The 18442-nt window shown below is 34.3% G+C and overlaps 1 protein-coding gene across 4 annotated transcripts in view; it reads right to left on the bottom strand.

Annotated features, from left to right (window-relative positions):
* The window catches only part of Tao (Serine/threonine-protein kinase Tao), a 41660-nt gene that overhangs the window by 18102 nt on the left and 5116 nt on the right, over positions 1-18442 (bottom strand). For 2 of the 4 annotated variants that reach the window (XM_071592816.1, XM_071592817.1), the window contains exons 1-6: positions 7522-7608; positions 5744-6032; positions 3453-3648; positions 2938-3090; positions 1753-1928; positions 392-554 (exon numbers count right to left, since the gene is read on the bottom strand). In XM_071592816.1, the coding sequence (XP_071448917.1) occupies positions 392-554; positions 1753-1928; positions 2938-3090; positions 3453-3648; positions 5744-6032; positions 7522-7583 (1039 nt within the window). In that variant the 5' untranslated portion in view covers positions 7584-7608. Of the gene's footprint in view, positions 1-391; positions 555-1752; positions 1929-2937; positions 3091-3452; positions 3649-5743; positions 6033-7521; positions 7609-8887; positions 9086-18442 lie in introns of those variants that run through there. The other 2 variants (XM_071592819.1, XM_071592818.1) reach the window with 2 other exon arrangements.

Here is an 18442-nt window from a genome sequence, read left to right as displayed (position 1 = left end):
ATTGAATAAAAACATAAGGAAACTGACAAAAATTAGCTTGTGATTGCCACAGAACAGGGAGCTCTGAAATAAACATTATGGTTCAGAAACATAAATACAGGATTTTTAATCCATCCATATTTATAGAACTTTCTTGGACGACATAAATTACATGAATTCGAGAATACTATGAATCTGAGTTATGTAAATTGATGTGTAAACTGTAATGCAAGGCGAAAAATATCCTGAAAGCATGCAAAACAAAATAATTTCTACCTGCATTGGTAATTAAAAATGTACCCAATATACATGTATGACTTGCAAATCATGGAAAACATCTGAGATTTCCATGTGCAATGCAATACTTTGGGACCATACAGTTGAAGTACAATTCGATGAATGAAATACTGACCATCGGCATCCCCAGCAGCACTCTCAGTTTCACATGCATCCACCATGAGGATCTTCTTCATCTTCCTGTAATTAAGATTGTCCAGTTCACGAACTGCAGCCTTGGTCCGCTGTATCAAGTCGATTAAAACATGGGGTGACCTTTGTCTTGTCACCATTTGGTGCTACGAGTAAAAGAAACCATGAAAATTAATTAATTAATATCCAATGCAAAACAACATTCATTGGAAAATCATTTATCATATTTCCTGTCTCATAAGACGCACGAGGGTAAACGGGCATAAATTCATTCTATAAGATGCAAGCTGATTCACTGGTAAAAATACTTACTATAAACTATTAGAAAGTATAGAAATTTATTCAATGCAATAGCCACAGGTAAAGCATGTGATTTTCCTCACCTAGCTATAATCTGATAAAAACTTTTTTAAGTTATTAACTCAACAATTTCAAGACAAGCTGCAATGCATTAACACCTATGTATTGTAATGAACTACTGAGAAGTTCTGATAGAAGTATTCACCGCCAGTAAGAACTCTAATTTCATTTAATCTTGATGCAAGCCTTCATTAGTAAAATAAGCCAGCATGTTGGAAGCAGTAGTACATTGAAAAAATGTATCATACCTTATATACTTGTAATGTTAACCACATCAGACTTGTAATACCTTGTAACATACTATACAAACTTTTTTATGCTTTATACACAAGTAAATCCTTGTTAATCTGGACTCAAGTATAACATTGTAGCAAGTGTGGGTAATAAATAATTATAACATTTCAATTGTGGACCATATTCCCATTGCATCTTTGAAATCAAGAATACATTCCTGCTACAAGAAACATAATTCACATGTTCACTTGGTCCCTTTTTAGTATGGAGAACCCTACTTTCAAATTATATGTAGTATTCTGTTCTGGGGTATGTCTACCCAGTCTGACACTTAATAAAATTAAACAAGGACCATGTGACTAATTGCCAATGAATAAATAGGCCCCCCTGCCTCCATCTGAAATATTTAAAATACTACTTTTGTCCGGCATATATATCTTTTTGTGTTTACTCCTATGTGAAAAACAAGTCTGTATTCTTATAAGACTAGATTACATAATGTTTATCAAAGATCATTTGCTTGCGCAAATGCACACTACAAATTATGGAACCTATGCTGGAAAAGGGTTCTTTAAATCACATTCAGCACATAGTCCTATTTATTTTTGAAAAGCAGCTTTAACAAAGCTTTTTAATCGCCATTCATGTATTCCACTATAAAATTTTCATTTGGTTTACTCATTCGCAATTGAAAGAATCCATTCCAAAGACTGATAGAAAAATTGAAAAAATAAAAGAAAAGTTACTCACGGATAGTAATTTTCCGGAAGTAGGGCGGTCATTTGGGTTTTTCTGCAGGCACGATTCCACAAAGTGACGGAAGACATCAGTCCATTCCGGTGCATGCATAAGCGGACTGTCATTCTGGGCAATGTGGTACAAGGCACTCATTGCATTCATGTTGAAATACGGCGGTTTCCTTTCAGCTAGAGGTCAAATACAAAAGTCGCTGAGGTCAGAGTCATTGATAAGTTTATAAAATTATACATTCAATTAATGAATTATAAAATCTTCCCAAGTGCTGAGCATTTAAGCCATAGAACATAGTGAACAGAAAATACATTTTCTCATTGTGCTTCTAATTTAACATTTTTCAAATTTAAATACCATTTAATGAAGAGAAAAGAACTTGATTTATTTTTGCAATTTACAGAACCTTAAATAATTAGAACAGATTGAAAATAAGCAATAACCAATTAACATTTCGAAGTATACTTAAATGAATTGTATAACTCAAATGAAAGTTATGAAACTTGATGCGAGTAACCTGGTTATTTTATCTGCACAAGCAAAGTGAATAGATTCTACATGATAATAGCTTGACCAAAAGTTATTAACTAAGGTATGAAATGTCTCCCTTATCTTTGCCAGGAGATTGAAGCATGCTTATGTTATTAATAAGTATACATTTATGTTCTGTCTACTGAGGAAAGAAACTTAATGGTAACCCACGGATCTCCATAACTGAAAATGAGGCACAAGAAGATCCTATTTTTGTAACAGTATTCAATTTGAGTGAGAACTCGAGATGGTTACAATTGAAAAAATGAAAAAAACAGGGAATGGCGAACACACTGCCATCTTAGATCTTGAGACATGTGATTGACAGGAGGCCAGCACTTGGCAGAAAAATCAATAGAATTGAAGTTTACTAAACCCCTATCATGTTTAGTGTAAGGCATTTGTAAGCTAGACACATTTTGTTTTTGAAGATTTGAGTAGGCATAATAGGCTATATGTCTTCAAAGCAGAGTTCTCTCACAAATCTGGGCTTAGTTTAAAAAATGGAAGTGGATTTGAAAAACTTGACGGCAAACCAGGAGTGATTTACAAATAATCCCCCAAGGTTCAAGGGACACACCAAAGTCATCCAATGAGTAAACCAAAAATCCAACTTGATTAAGATAAAAAGGAATAATTCAAATTGGGACTCACCTAACTCAATGCACGTGATACCTAATGACCAAACATCCACTTTCCCATCATACTGCCCTTCGTCCATTGCGAGTATCACCTCGGGAGCCATCCAATATGGTGTCCCCACAAAGCTGTTTGCTGGACATTTGATACTAGCGGAACCAAAATCAGCTGGAAAAAGACAAAAAGTCAAGTGTTATAAGTACAGGGAAAAAACTCAATGCACTCCATTTAGGCTACACTGCTTCTAATAGTACCAGAAAATGAATCAACAATTAGTTTTACAAAAAAAATTCATATTTTCTTCAAGAGAATTTTATGGAAACTGAACTTTGTCATTTGGACAAAATAAGGGAAATGCTAAAAGAAAAAACAAGACACAATTGTGATAAGTCTCCGATGGATAGAAAGAGAAAAATCTTTTGTATGACCTGCATTAAATCCATGAATAAACATGTCCCTGATAACTTCAACTCAAAAGGTGTTGTTTAATGAATAAAATGATATGATCTCAATAATTTCTATTCACTTACCTAACTTCACAGTGCCATTTTCAGTGAGTAAAATGTTTCCGGCTTTCACATCCCTATGAATCCGCCCAAGTGAATGTAAATAGTGTAGACCCCGAAGTACTCCCTCACATATTGCAGCTATTTCTTCCTCTTTCAATGGACGCTTGTGAACCTCAATTATGTCAGATGCAGAGCCTAAGCAATACTCCATCACAAGCTGAAATTAGCAAGGACATTAAAATTGCGGACATTGATGCATTCAAGCATTTGACAAAATATTATTTAACAGGACTCGAGCAGTCAAATACTGCATGCATCCATGCAGTATTTTGACTCAACAAAAATACAATCTCTCAGAATAATTTACAGCAAAACAATTCTATAGTAATATGTAGTAAGAACATAATACCTTAGTAAATATGCAAAAGGAAAATATCTTTTTCGTAAATGTTATAGACACCATTTGAATGCAATGACTAACAGAACAGATTTGGATATTAGTATTTTGGATACATTTATATATAATTTATGAAAATATTGTTCAGCAGATTAAGTATTTAAATACCATAACTTTCCAGTCAAATTTCAATTTTCCTCGTCTTCTAAATATTTTGCTGAACGCAATCATCCAGTTTTATCATGCGTGTAAGTTGCATGACCTCGAATATTTTGAAATGGTCAAATGACACACTGATCAAAAAATACTTATTGCTAATCATCTTGATGTGATGTGTTATGACAGCACCAAACCTCCAAAAGAATACTAATCAAGACCACAAGAAGAACAAAGATGCCATTAAATGCATGTAAGCTCCGAGTATCTAATGAAGGGAAATAAGAAAGAACTACGAGAAGAGTAATTTAAGACTTTTATTGAGATGGATTTGGAAGCGGCCCAAGATATTATCAAATCTCCCCAAATTAAAAACAACCCTCATCCATCTACAAAAATTTCTGTCATTTTTGTCACGATATACTAAAGAATTCAAGACATGCACACACAAGTTAGAATATTTTATACAACGAATTTGCATGAGCCTTGAGTCATAAATAATGGCCTCCAACACTGGGAATGGGTTCTCTCTATCTTACATGCCACAAATGAAGTCAAGAAGTGTTTTGCTATTTTTCAAATATTTCTGCAATTAATTTTCAATCATGCTTTAAAGCGGTGTAGGCAGTGTATTTTTATATTTAATTGTAAATATAAAAATTTCACAGGGTGTTTTTCTGTCCTTTTTCAGATGAGTGGCAGTTGATACACCTCAATAATTATGTCATCAGTGATATCAGCGTAAAAACAGTTGAGCATTGAAATACACAATCGAATTTTGGTAAACATATTTGTTACATATTATTTTAGCCAATCCCATGAATTGGATGAAGTAATTATTTACCCTAAAAATCTAATTAAAATTTATAGAAATGCCCTAATGATTACAATGAAAATAACATTGAAGCTTTCATTTATAGAGAAATTTATAGCCCAGAGATATGACAGAATTATATCCAAGACAAAAATATTTCCAATAGTTGATTTTTTTCATCACAAATTACAACAAAAAAATCTCTAAATCACTAATAGTTTGTTTTGTTCAAACATCTCGGTGGCAACTAAAAACAATAATTCAAACAGTTGTTGCATGTAGTAATATTAGTGTAATCCCTTGATCCTCCCCTCTAATTAAAAATATTCAGGTTGCCAAAGAACAGTTGCTTGAACTTGTAATAATAATTATTGGGCCTCCTGCACCACGTTTTCATAAATTGAAAATTCTACCACTACCCTAAGTTTGTAAAATGACGGTCATTCTTCACACTAGAGCTAAATTATAGGAATATAATTTAACCAGCCATGGAACTGAATAGCACGTAGTTATCTATAGATAGACGAAAAATTGCCACTGAACCTAAATGAACATATCTATAATAACCTCCAAGTAGAATTTAAATAATTAAATTCTATTGCAAATCCAAACAAACAAAAAAAAACAGATCTACATGATTAACTATACCTATTCACCTTCTAAACCATACCTCATGCTTTGACACTCCCATTTTATCTCCAATAACAATATACTGCTATCTTCAAAATGTACATTTAAGAAAATGCACATCCTAAAGACGTCTACAGCATGCTATATAATGACATTTTTTACTTATTTTTTTAGTAAACAATGTTGTCCCTCATTACATATTGTAATTATCTACGGTATCATTATCTGTATTACTGGACAAGTAAACATATCATTATCACTCTGAGAAAAGTAGAAATTAGCCAGCGAAAGAGTCAAAATTAGACATCCTCTCACCCATGCTGTATGGTCCCGTAAATAGCATCCTTTGTACTCAATCGTATTGGGGTGACTGAGCTGACGCAGGAAACGTATCTCTTTGAGTATATCTTGCCACTTGTCCACACTCTGCTTGCCAAGGTAAGACATCTTCTTGATGGCAACAATTTCCTTAGATACCACATTTCGAGCATAATAGACGGCACCAAAACTTCCATGGCCGATCTCCCGTAGGTCCTCAAAGATCTTATCAGGATCATCCTTGTCAAAGAGTTCTGCTATCTCAGGGTCCTTCAAGCTTCCAGGCCTAAAATTAGAAACAAAGCTTAGGGGAACATGTCCAAAATTCACAGCATGACAGAAATGTGCAATAATGATACAGACTAGCTGCAAGAGTGAGTTCATAGGCTTTGAAAACATTAAGAAAAAAAATTCCTTAGGCAGAATAAAATTGCATTATGGTGATGAACAGTACCAAAAATAAGTGCCTGTGAAACATATTTAAGAACCAGCCTTTATCCAGCCCTGCCCAAAATCAAATGAGACAAAAATATATTAATGCTAAAAATAATTTAAGCTTTGAATTAATATAAAAATAATAAATTGAAAAACTTAAAAAGAAAATGGTCATTTACAAATTACATAAGCAGTATTAAAGACTACTCAGTCACCTCCCCCCTCTCCCCACACTCATGAGATAACAAAAGGGCATACACCCCACCCTAACATCATATGCTAAGTTCTCCCTTAATTAAGCAAATGGTACAAAAATAATTCATTTTAGTTTTTATACCACTTAATTATAATCACAATAGCAGTTATCTGATACATGAACTCCGGTTACTATGGCAATTTATAATGGAAAGAGTCAAAGCCATTGGGCAGCAGATGATGCAATATCCATGATCGCAGGATTTGAAACCTGCAACCTTGTTTTGGGTCAGAGAGAGAGAGAGAGGATGCTATTCCCCAAAACCAATTATAACAGATCTTAGATGCATGAAAATACAAAATATGCTGGCTTCTTTTCAATTTTTAACATATCCATGGCAAAAGAAGCACAAAATAACATACATGGTACATTAACCCATAATTGGATTACCTACATGTCTAGGTGCATTACTTTTATTAATATTCTATTCATCAATATAAGATTTAATGGGGTTTACTTGGACATTAGACTAATTAAATAAATCACTCTCACAATTTCCCACTCTATAAATCTTTATTTCACAATGAAATATCCACTTGCTGAGTCATTAAATTAATCATGTGTACATATTAAATAGAAGTACACTTGATGATAGCTCAGCAAGTTGAAAAATATTGTAAAATCTACACAGTGGAAAAGCTCAAGATGTGATTCTTTTAATATCCAATCACCATCCATTGTCTAGCCTGACTCAAGTGAACTTTACATATATACACATACAATCAATGAAATGAATAGGGCGAGAATAGGTTACAGATCAAGAATCATCAATGAAATTGCAAGGAGTTAAAGCAGCTCTAAGCATTTGCACTTTTGATAATTAAACGAACTACACTCATCTTTAGGAAAAATAAATGATATCACATTCATTAATTCAATTCAATGAGTGAACAAAATGTAACTTTGACACATACGGCTCTTACATTTTCCGTTTTGATTGAGAATAGGTGCTTCACCGCATTCTACTAATTACAATTCTCATCACAACGGACCCACTATCATCGCCCAAACCTGCTTATGTAATTTAAGAATGACCCAAAACAATTATGCATGTAAATGGGAAAAGTGGCTGTCATGGATTTACCCAATATGGAGGCAATGGGCCGTGGTTGGCATCAGTGCAATACGTGTAGCGATGCCACTCATGCTAAAAATGGCAACAGATGCCAGATATTAGAGTTTTCTTCAGTCCTGCAAGTTGAATTGTATTGTGTGAATGGATGTCATTATAAGGTGCTTCATATCACATGATATGTGCAAATTAAACTGTCTCCAGGAGAACATCTTCCCTTCAGATAATCCTATCAAATATACTGACTGGTCCAAAAGAAAAGAAACACAAAATCAAAGAAAAAGTGATTTTTCAAACATGGGATACAAGCAATTCAACAGTAACTGAATGTCACATCAATGTCCATCATATAAAGAATGAGTTTAAATGGACTTCCACTTTGAAATAAAATGTTTAACTTGAATGGTGCAAAAACAAAATAATTTCTCATGTAAAAACTATAAACAGGCAAAGCAGTTTTTTAACATTTCATAATAGTACTTCTCCTATTTACATGTCACTTAGAAGGGGGATGGTTAAAGCGGAATCAAGTAAATATATGCATAAGTGATGAATAATACATTTTGGTGAAAAGTAACAATATAGGCGACTGCTGGCTTACGACACATAGGAAAGGAAGCAGGAGCCCTAAGGAGAAATGAATAATATTGAAAATTTTAAAACTAAAATGAACATTTATTAACTTCAGTTTTGAAAATAGGCAATCCTTACAAAACTTTATAACTCATGTATATTTCCACTGTACTGTCCACCAAGGCTTAGCTTAATTTTGACTAAAATGCATATTAATGTGAATGCACCATAAGGTGCTTCCCATTATTCAAATCACATATTAATATTTTACAGTAGTTCTCTTTCGAAAAAAAAATAATTAACAAAACATCAGTAACTATAAATTTGTCTGTTTCATACTCTATAAACAAATATGCACTGAAATGAGTTCTGGTAAGGGTTGCCTGCTTAGAAATTAGTAACATAACATCAGATGTGCTCAAAGCAATAAGCTAGTTTATGAGGTGATCCATACAAGTAAAATCAAGGATTAGCAGCTAAGTAAAGCACCCTGTGTTCGAAAACTCAAAAGCCAGCAATGCGACTGTTGCACAAATGCAAAGACCCTGATGGTGGCTACATAATAGTTACTTGTAAATGATAATTAAATACTGACATAGCATTCTATATCTTCTGTGCTAAATGTATGAAGCCTAAGCTTAGTGCAAATAATGTATCTTACTATGCATATTTGCACTTATTCCAATCCTAACCTACATTAAAACAAATTGCAGGCCATTAATGAAACTAAATTTCAAGTATTTGAAAACAATGTACAATAAGCATGGATGCTGTAGTTGGAGTAACTATCAGTTTGATTACTCACATCACTTTACTCATTCCGATCAAGTTAGTAAACTAAGTCTCAAGATCTTAACACTGGGATAATCATTGAAAATGAGGCTCATTAACATAAGTAGAAGGCCACAGCTTGTCTTGACAAAAGGGCATCGCTTTCCAATTGGTCACTTCAGGGCCAACCTCCACATACTTTTCATAAAACACAGACATCTTCAAAAGTTACCTACATTCAAGAAAAATTAACACTTAATGACACTAAAAAAATTATTATTATTGAAACATGTGACAGCTTAAAATATCCAAAATAATTTATTAAAATAATTTCACTGCATTGCAGCTAGACTTTCAAGCATACTGCTCATAAAAAAGAGCAGCAATTTCCAGCTTTCATTTCATTAAATAGGAATTCAATGTTGAACATTCCCAAGGAACTCATCACTGTCCATCAATATTATGGCAATGTTGTGTGGAATTGTGCTGGACTGGAGTTCTACAAAGTGCTGGTGAGTCATTACCAAATTCACAAATTTTGTCTGTTTTTGGGCAAGTTCCAAAAATTTTAATCTAATTGATGGGTTTAACATATATAAGCAACTGACTACCAGAATATGCAAAAATGAATTGAGCTTGATGCCTGTTTGAACTGTTTCACGATGAACAGAGTGCAAATTGTGCAGAAAGTGCGCCCATGTAGCAGCAAATGATTAAAAAGAATCAAGAAATAGTTCAACACAAAGCAAATTGTTGGAAATTCCTTCAGGATTTCCTGATATCACTACATTCTTAGCTCGACAAAATTTGACTTTATGGAACCATCTAGAGGGAATTGAGAGACTGATGTTGAACCTGAAGTAAAGGAAAAGACTTTTTTATAGTAGTTACATTTATTTGCAAAATACCCAAAGGTGAAACATTCAAAAAGAGCATAAACCATCTGGGAGGCCTCCATGAACAATTTGTTCATATGTTGAAATCCATTTGTTCATATGTTGAGAACTTAAGTTTTAAATGATGTAATACTGTAGTTGATTTTTCTCACACAGCTAGCAACATTTTATTTAAAATGTTGCTTGATGTGATGTGTTCTTATACATGAAAACTGATATAGAATAACCAAAGAAAATCACATAACACTTACCATAAGGTCCACTGAACAATAATGGCATATGAAATAGGATGATTATTTAACTGAGATTGTTGCTAATAGGAAAGCAAGATTTATGAATTTTCCAGTGGTTATAATTACTCTCTGCATTTCAGAAGTAACTAAAAATTCTAGTTTTTTTCATTTTCTCTACACACTATTTTTACTAATGAGCCAATAATGTTTTACAGCGGGGGCACAAATTCCTTCCGAGTATAGCAGAAGGATAATCATTTTATTCAGCTAATTTTTCGGTTTTACAAGCATTGAATAACCCATAATAATGATTTATGTGGAGAGAATAATAATTCACCAGCAAAAACAGGCACTATCCTTGGGATTATGGTTTGGATGACATGGAATGGATGGCTTTGTTTATCCTAATAGGCAGGCAAAGTGAAATACATCCAGGGTTTCACATATACACACACAACTAATAAATAAATATTGACCTTTTACCTAACTTGGGTAACAGAGCAAGGCATTAATTACAAAACTCCTAATCCCATGGCTATACAATTAAATAATTTTATTCCTAATGATTCTGTCAAAATCAGATTTTTCCCTTAAAGAGGTATTTCTTTAGTAACATTTAGTTTATGGTAACGTTTGACAATCATAACTTTTCTTTAACATTTTGCATGAAAATTGTGAAATTTTTTCAAACATAAACTAATAGTGAAAAGTTCTATAATAGCAGCCTTAGCTTTGGTTTGGTTTGGATGAGCATTATCTGTCAGCATATTAATTATCACATCTCCCAGTCAAGACTCAACACTACAGGATTTCACTTCACATAGAGGATTGCAATTTCACCCCGATTCCAACACACACGCAGCCAGCATGATTAGTGCCCTCATAACAAAATGAAGGGATGTTTTCGAATGCATTGAACAGTTTATCATTGCTGCAAAATGCGTGTCACAGATTAAAAATGACTTCATTTGTGAGATCTCCTTGGTCAATTTCAATTTTAACATGGGGACATTTTCTAGGTCAAGGATAACTGAAAATGTTTAGCCTCAAAATCTAATGTACCGTTTGCCAAATGATATTCTCATTCCACTCACCCAAGAGCCTAAAGAGCCTAAGAGAGAGGGATGCTATTCACATCATGTACTTTATACTAAATTACACACATGACAATGCTTTTGAAGTACACATACTGTGTCTAATTCATGAAGACGGCTGACATTAGACTGGTAAAAAAAATGTTCTCATATGTTCGCTTTAATGTTGCCCAGTGAGTCAGCATATTTTTTTCAAATTAACAACTGTCTACCATTTTCCACAAATAAATAACATTTAAATATGGTAAGGACTTGTGGAAGGGATTTCCTCGAGAGACAAGCATTGTGAAACGTTTACTGTGTGATGGTTCTCTTTGGAGTAATTCAACAGCATTGACGCCCAGAGTACTTTCTTTGCCTTAAGCTGAACAGAAGTGTATCATGTAGGCATGATATTCAAGAAAATGATACATCAGCGAGGTTCAGGAGTTTTTACCAATTCCATTTACAAGTTCATCATGCATTAAATGTCATAGGCTGAGGGAAAGTTTCCACAATTAATGCTAAATTTGAAACTTCCATTCTAGAAGACAATGCATACACAAAAACTAATTCTTTATCAACACCTCATCTCCATTTCAGAGGTAATATTTTTTTATCTCTCCTTTGGCTACCCCAACTCCTTGCCTAATTATTTCTTGGGTGTTTATCCACATGGCCCAAGCTGAACTACCAGTGTGGAACCATATCTCTATCACCTCAAGGACCATTACCTCGTCTGCAAGTTCCATTCCTGGCCAATGGAATGCAATCTCAGCTCTGCTCCATTAATATAAATATTCATTATGAAAAGCATGAGGAGGCCAATGATGAATCAACCATAGTTCTTTTACGGTTCTGGTCAGTCAATGCATCTTGAGCAGTTCCTTTCCTTGGGTTCTGGTGAATTCTGATTTTGGTGTTGGGTTTGCCTTGCAAGAGGGTTTTCTCAACCCAAATGTTTTTAAACGTTTCAAGGAATATTCCATATGATGGCATTGAATAGGAAAGAGAGTTCTTCGCACAAGAAGAAAATTTCACAAAAATCTACGCGCCAATGACTTGTCAGATGTACCAATGGAGTATGATGAAGAGAGCGATAAGAGTAGAAGAGAGTCTGATATTGTAGTGAAGGTCAGAAATTTAAAATCTACTCCTCTCTTGATTAGTGAAAGTGACTCTGATTAGAGTGCCAATGAAGACAATACTTTATCAGGAATCCCTCTCATTAGCTTTCATGAACCATTAGTTCAAATAGAGGACTCCCTGACACATTGAAGAGTGAGGCGAAAACAACAGAAAAGGTACAGTGCACATTTTCCCATAAAGGGTAAGTGCTTCCAGTGATTTGGAAAGACAAAAGGAAGATGAGGATGATTAAGTACTCTTCACAGTGCTTGGATGAATAATACACTGCTGAAATATAGATTCACAGGACTGACAATCAAAAAACTATCTGCATTTTGAAATACAATTTGAAAGTTCATGAAAGGCATAGATTAAGGCAGATATGTATTTATCATATTATAAAATCAAGAGAAAAACCATAATATGGTCAAAGAAAGTAGTGCTGTAGTTTATTCATTGTGCTCTTTTTTAATGCTTTTAAAGTTTATCAAACTTTTAGAGTATGCAACGAGTGGAGATGAGCGCGTTCCTTCAAGGGATCACCCTCATCATCATCTCTTGATGAGACCTTAGTAAACATCATCATCATTTTGCTACTATTGAGGGTAAGGGGAAGAAAAAATACCACACAAGAAGATGCTAAGTGTGTGCTTCAAGAAAAATGAGGAAGAAGATGAGGTATGTGTGCTCCTCTTGCCATGTTCCACTCCACAAAGGAAAATGTTTCATAGAATATCACACAAAGAAGAAATACTAAAATTATTTGTGAGTATTACATTCCAAGTTCCACTAAAATTCTTTATTTTTGAGAAAGTTATGATGATTTTACTGAAGCAAAGTATGTTCGAAAACTAGATTTTTAAAATCCACTGGAACATAGGGTTAGACCCATTCAAATACCCCATTACGCAACATGTTAATGAAGAATGTATTTTTGTAAGGCATGGAAGCATGGTCTTTGAAGCAAGGCCATGGGTGTAGATTGAGAGGCTTTTGAGATGTGGCTGTGGATAAGGATGGAAAGGTAAAATGGACGGAAGGGAAACCAAACAAAAAGCAATAGGTGTAGTAGCGAGGTGAAGGGATTGTTGGCCGAGATCCAAGCAAGGCAAGAAAAGAGGATAATAGAGGAGAATTACAACTGGAGATGGGATGCCGAGGAATGTGACAGAGAGGAAAACATTAGGCAGGCGAGATAGGGGAATGAAAACTACAGGCATAATAGACAGAATGAAATGAGGAAGGAAGAATGCAGCATTGAAGAATATATACAGTTTACTATAGAGAGGGGCATCAGGTTGCCCCTTATTAGGCAAAGGTAAACTTGAATGGCAGACAATAAAAACTGAATTTAATGAAAATAATTAAGGATGAAATTTGGAATGAAATATCACATTCTTTTCAAAAATTCTTTTTTATATTTTGCTACTATCTTATCTTTTGTGGAAGTTGGATTGACGAGATAAGACTAGAGAATGGATGCCAGAATAATGATTGGCTTCAAAAGATATCTTGAATGAGGATTAAAAACTGATATGTCAGGATGAATTTTTAAAAGACTTCATTTCAACTAAGACCATCCATCCTATTTGAGCCTCTACCAAGATTTTAAACATTAAGGAATGAGCTGAGGGAAATAGAAAATGTGGGTTCTGCAAAGAAATAATAAGAACATGCATACTTAGAGTGACGATACCTCACCCTAGGAAAAGGATAGGAGTGAATTCTCTGATGTTGGTCGATAAAATATCTGTGTAAATTATACCAAGTTGGCAAAGATCATATTCCAGCAAAAATAATGAAGTGAATCACATGTCAGACGTTCAACATCCTAATATATAGTAACACATCATCAAAACATTAATTTAAATTCAGTCCATAGTAAAACCCCAAACACATAAGCATTAAGGTTTTACCACCACGGATGGCATCTAAACCTGAACTTTTGAAAATATTCAATTCTTAAGGGAAACCTTTAATTTCATAAAATTACTCATTGGGAAATGTCAACCATGATATAGGTTGATAGAAGACCCATAAATCACAATAAAAATAGATAACAGCAAGCTATTAATTGGCAATATCTATTTCTTAGAGAGCATACATCATTATCATCGCAGAAAAATCTGAAGTGAAATAGATGAATAATTCCTATCTATCTATCTGGTTTTAAAATAATAAATGTGACGTGGAATGTCACTGCCACTCTTTAACGCATATAGCAAAGGAGCAAGGAAACGTCACGATTGGACCATCTCACATATTTGAACAGCATTTAGGAGAAAACTTGCCATGGTAATAAGGGCATTAGGAGAACCACGTTAGCGTATTGGGCATTTGTGGAAATGAGAGATGGGAGGTAAGCTGATTAGAGACACAAAGGGAAAATTAGTGAAGTAATATGGACTCCTGTATGATTGTATGGTCTTTGGGGCAAGAAGATAACATACTCGCACGCATTGGAGGATTTGAGAAGTGGGAACGAAAAAGAATGGAGAAAGTTAAGTTGGACAAAGATGAAGATGAGGAGGGGTAAAGGTTGGAAGGCATAAAGGGTAGAGGAGAGAAGACAATGTACTCTCTAGGCAGTATAAAGGCAGGTAAAAGTTTTGAAAAATCAAAGGCGGAAGTAAGGTAAGACAAACAGAGGTTCCCATGATATACATGAGATGATAATCATTAGGGACCACAAAAAACCTGCCTTAATAGGTATAACACTTCGAATGAATGAAGATGGCACCACCTCTCATGGAGACAGGCCTTATAAGCTGTAATAAGTCACGATTACGGCAGTGAAATTGTATTTACAGGTAAATAAATAAATAACGAAACAATTGGGCAATCACAACAGATTTTTTCACACAACAACAATATTAAACAAATATGGAAAAATTCTCATTAAAACATAAACTTATCTTGATCATTAACATTTTTAAAACTTAGTCATGGAATAAAATGTTAAAATTATGAGATAATAAATTACATAGGGAAATCATGGACACCATATTGAATTATAATGTCTTTGACATGGTTGAAAAACAATATATGCTCACAATGTTAATCACTACTGATAATATTGATTAAAAATAAGATATTAGGTTTCTTATAGCATACCGATCCTGATAGCTGTAGCCTGCGAGTGGTGATGCAGTGAATGTTAGTACAAACATAGCTTCTAATCATGAAACCTGGATGTGGTTATGAGTACCATTTTACATCTTGATTCAGAGATTTTACGTTTGTGGAGGAGCTGATGTAGATCCATTTGAAGCACTTTCCCTTGAATGGACGATCTGCGGTTTTGAGTAGGGTGGAAGTTATGGATTTGAGTTATGTACTTCATGAGGGGACGGGAGCACACCTTGGCGGTGCCCATATCATGAATAGTGAGCTGCAACCTTTCTAGTGTTTACTACCAAGCGAGTTCATAATTGACCATGATAGCGTTCTTTTAGGCCTGAATCCATAGAAGAAGAGAGTATACAATAAGTATACACAACCAGTATATAGGTATATACAACTTGGTCCTTAAGGGTTTCTAGATGTGAGCAAAGAGAAATTAAGTTGGACAGTTGGGAAGATCGAGTGCAATGAAGTTTTAAATATGCTGCGAGGAGAGGAATGCTGGTTAAGAAAGGTAGATCATGGAAGAGAATGTCTTTTAGAAAGCATGAAGCCTTCATGCAGAAGATATGAAGAAATAAGGAAGGAAATATTGACAATATATAGCAAAGAAGAGGAAGTTTTCTTGATGTGCAGAACAAATCAGGTATTAGAGACCATCCAAAGCCTAACTTTTACAGTTCAATACTACGAGTGAATGCTTTGAAAAAATCTTAGGAAACTGAGGGCCCAGTCCAAATTTATTTTGGGATGAGGTAAAATGGTAATGGCTTTTCAGGAACCAACTAGGGTGGAGTGGATGAGTTTTACACTCTCAGAAATTTAGTCACTCCTAAATCTCCATTGTGTTAACCTTATAAATCTGTGCTGTGCTGGCAAGCATCCATTGAATTAGTTTTCTTTTTTCCCCCCAGCTGGTTTTCCTTCATTCAATCCTTTTTCCCGTGCTATATGCTCCCTCCACTTCCTCATCACTGCCACCTTTCCTGCTCTTGGTGCACCATTTGCTGCCAAATCAACCAGGAAATCACTAATAAACATTAGTGCATAGTTGCTTATCATCTCCATTTAACACGAAATTAATAACTTTTACTTTCAAATGTCCATGTATGAATCAGAGAGGCGACTTTTTCTAGCAACCTTAATGCTCATGAAAATCCACGTTAATTTTCAAGGCAATCATCCCTTGAATTGAAAAGAATAGTACCTAGAGTGAACCTTATTTTTTCATTATTGTGGTGTCAGACTGCAGAACAGCTGATTCTTCATTTGTGTGATAAGATTATGCCCTTGTGAAACTTTTCTTGAGGTATGATTGAAATACTACAATAATATAATCAAGTTAGAGTACCATGTACCCATTCTGAGAATCTATAGCAATGTCAAAGTCTGAGCTGTCATTCTAGAAGCACTTCCCTCCCTTGTTCAACCTCCTCTACCAGTGGGAGTTGCCCTACCGGTTCTGACCACACACAAGAGGACCAATCCCCAAGATATTTGAAAAGGATAACAAGAAGCAAGATGATTCCTGCTGCAAAATGACGAATGTTATTCATTTACAACATTCCACAAACATGAGAAATTAAACAAAAGCAATTGAATATGCTGTGAATATACTTCAATCTTAACTACTCTTTCGACCAAGCACAAAATGTGACTGAAATCATGAGGAATTGATGGTATAAAATAATCGGGGGCAAGATTTGCTTCAAGTGGGAAAACAACACCTTATAATTTACAGACATCGGTCTAAATCGTGAGATTAGTCTCTTACATTTTCTAAGTAAATGTGATCCGCTATCTATCTCTAACTTTTGATCTACAAAAAAATGACCCAATTCTAAATTGAGGCAACAAACTTATTCCCTCCCAACACATTCATCCACAAGACACAAGAGTTATTCAAATGGTCTCTACAATATTTTTATTTATGATATTAAAATCTCAAGATGCTACATAAAAAAAATGAGAAACTACACAAATAAATGCACAAGAAATTCCCGAAACCCACACAACTTCATTAACTCTGTGAGGAAATATGGCGAAACTTACTCGCGTGCCATGCTAAGATTGGGCCTAACATGAAAAAAATGATGACGATACTATGTATTGAAACCTGGTTCTTAAGATTAAAATATTAAGTGAAATTAACAAAGCTGCAATTATTATTTCCGTAGTGAAAAAAACATACTTGACACACATTCGAGCTTTGTTAAAGTATACTAGTTTAATCGAGTGAAGAACGGAATACATTCAAATGAGCTCGGTAAAGGTATTATTTCACAACTGCATCTATGCTTGAATAGATCTTGCGTGCATTGGATCCAGTGCATAATGATATTAATTCTGAACTAGATCAGATGACTACGAAAATGCCTAATTTTTTAATGACCATTTACAATCAGAAAACAATTATCTCTAAACCTAGGACTGGAGCAAATTGAGGTGTGAAGATTACATGCAAGTCTTAATATATTAGACAATCATAAACTTATTCAAGTTTAACACTAGTATTGAGGGCATATTTCTAACTGTACACCACTGACCTCTGCATTAATATTATCTGAATGCACATTACAGTATTTGATTCACATAAAATTAACACAGCAGCTTTCCTATTTGATGACAGACACATAGTGTATGATGTAGGTTTTATAATAAGATACAAAACCAGTCATTTTTAGGATATCAATATTCACCATTGGCTATTGTGACATTGATCAATAAATGACCATCAACATATTTTTTTTACATCAACAATGCACATTAAGTACTAAATACTCCAAATTCACCTCACAATATGATACATGCAGTGCATGTCATGTGGTTTCAAATTTGCTAGTAACAATTATTATGCCGCACTTTCACAGCTCAATCATGGTGAAGGAGAAATTCTCCTGTTTGCTATGATTTCAAACTTCATTCTTATAAAGGAAATTTCCTAAAACCATAATCTATGGGGGCACAGAAAAAAAAGTTGATGAGGATAGGAGATAAGATAAAAGTAAAACCAAAAAAAATTATAATTATAATATTATACGTTTCTGCAAGACTTTATTTCTGGATGTTATTCTTTTACACCTGAACAACTCATTATTTCACCCACTAAGTTATCATCTGAATTTTCATTCAAAGG

The sequence above is a fragment of the Hetaerina americana genome, unplaced genomic scaffold (genome assembly GCF_022747635.1).
Source record: "Hetaerina americana unplaced genomic scaffold, ioHetAmer1.1.p SCAF_5, whole genome shotgun sequence".
In the NCBI taxonomy this organism is placed as follows: Eukaryota; Metazoa; Arthropoda; class Insecta; order Odonata; family Calopterygidae; genus Hetaerina; species Hetaerina americana.
Note: the sequence above shows the minus strand (reverse complement) of the source record. Positions and strands in the feature narration are given on the sequence as shown.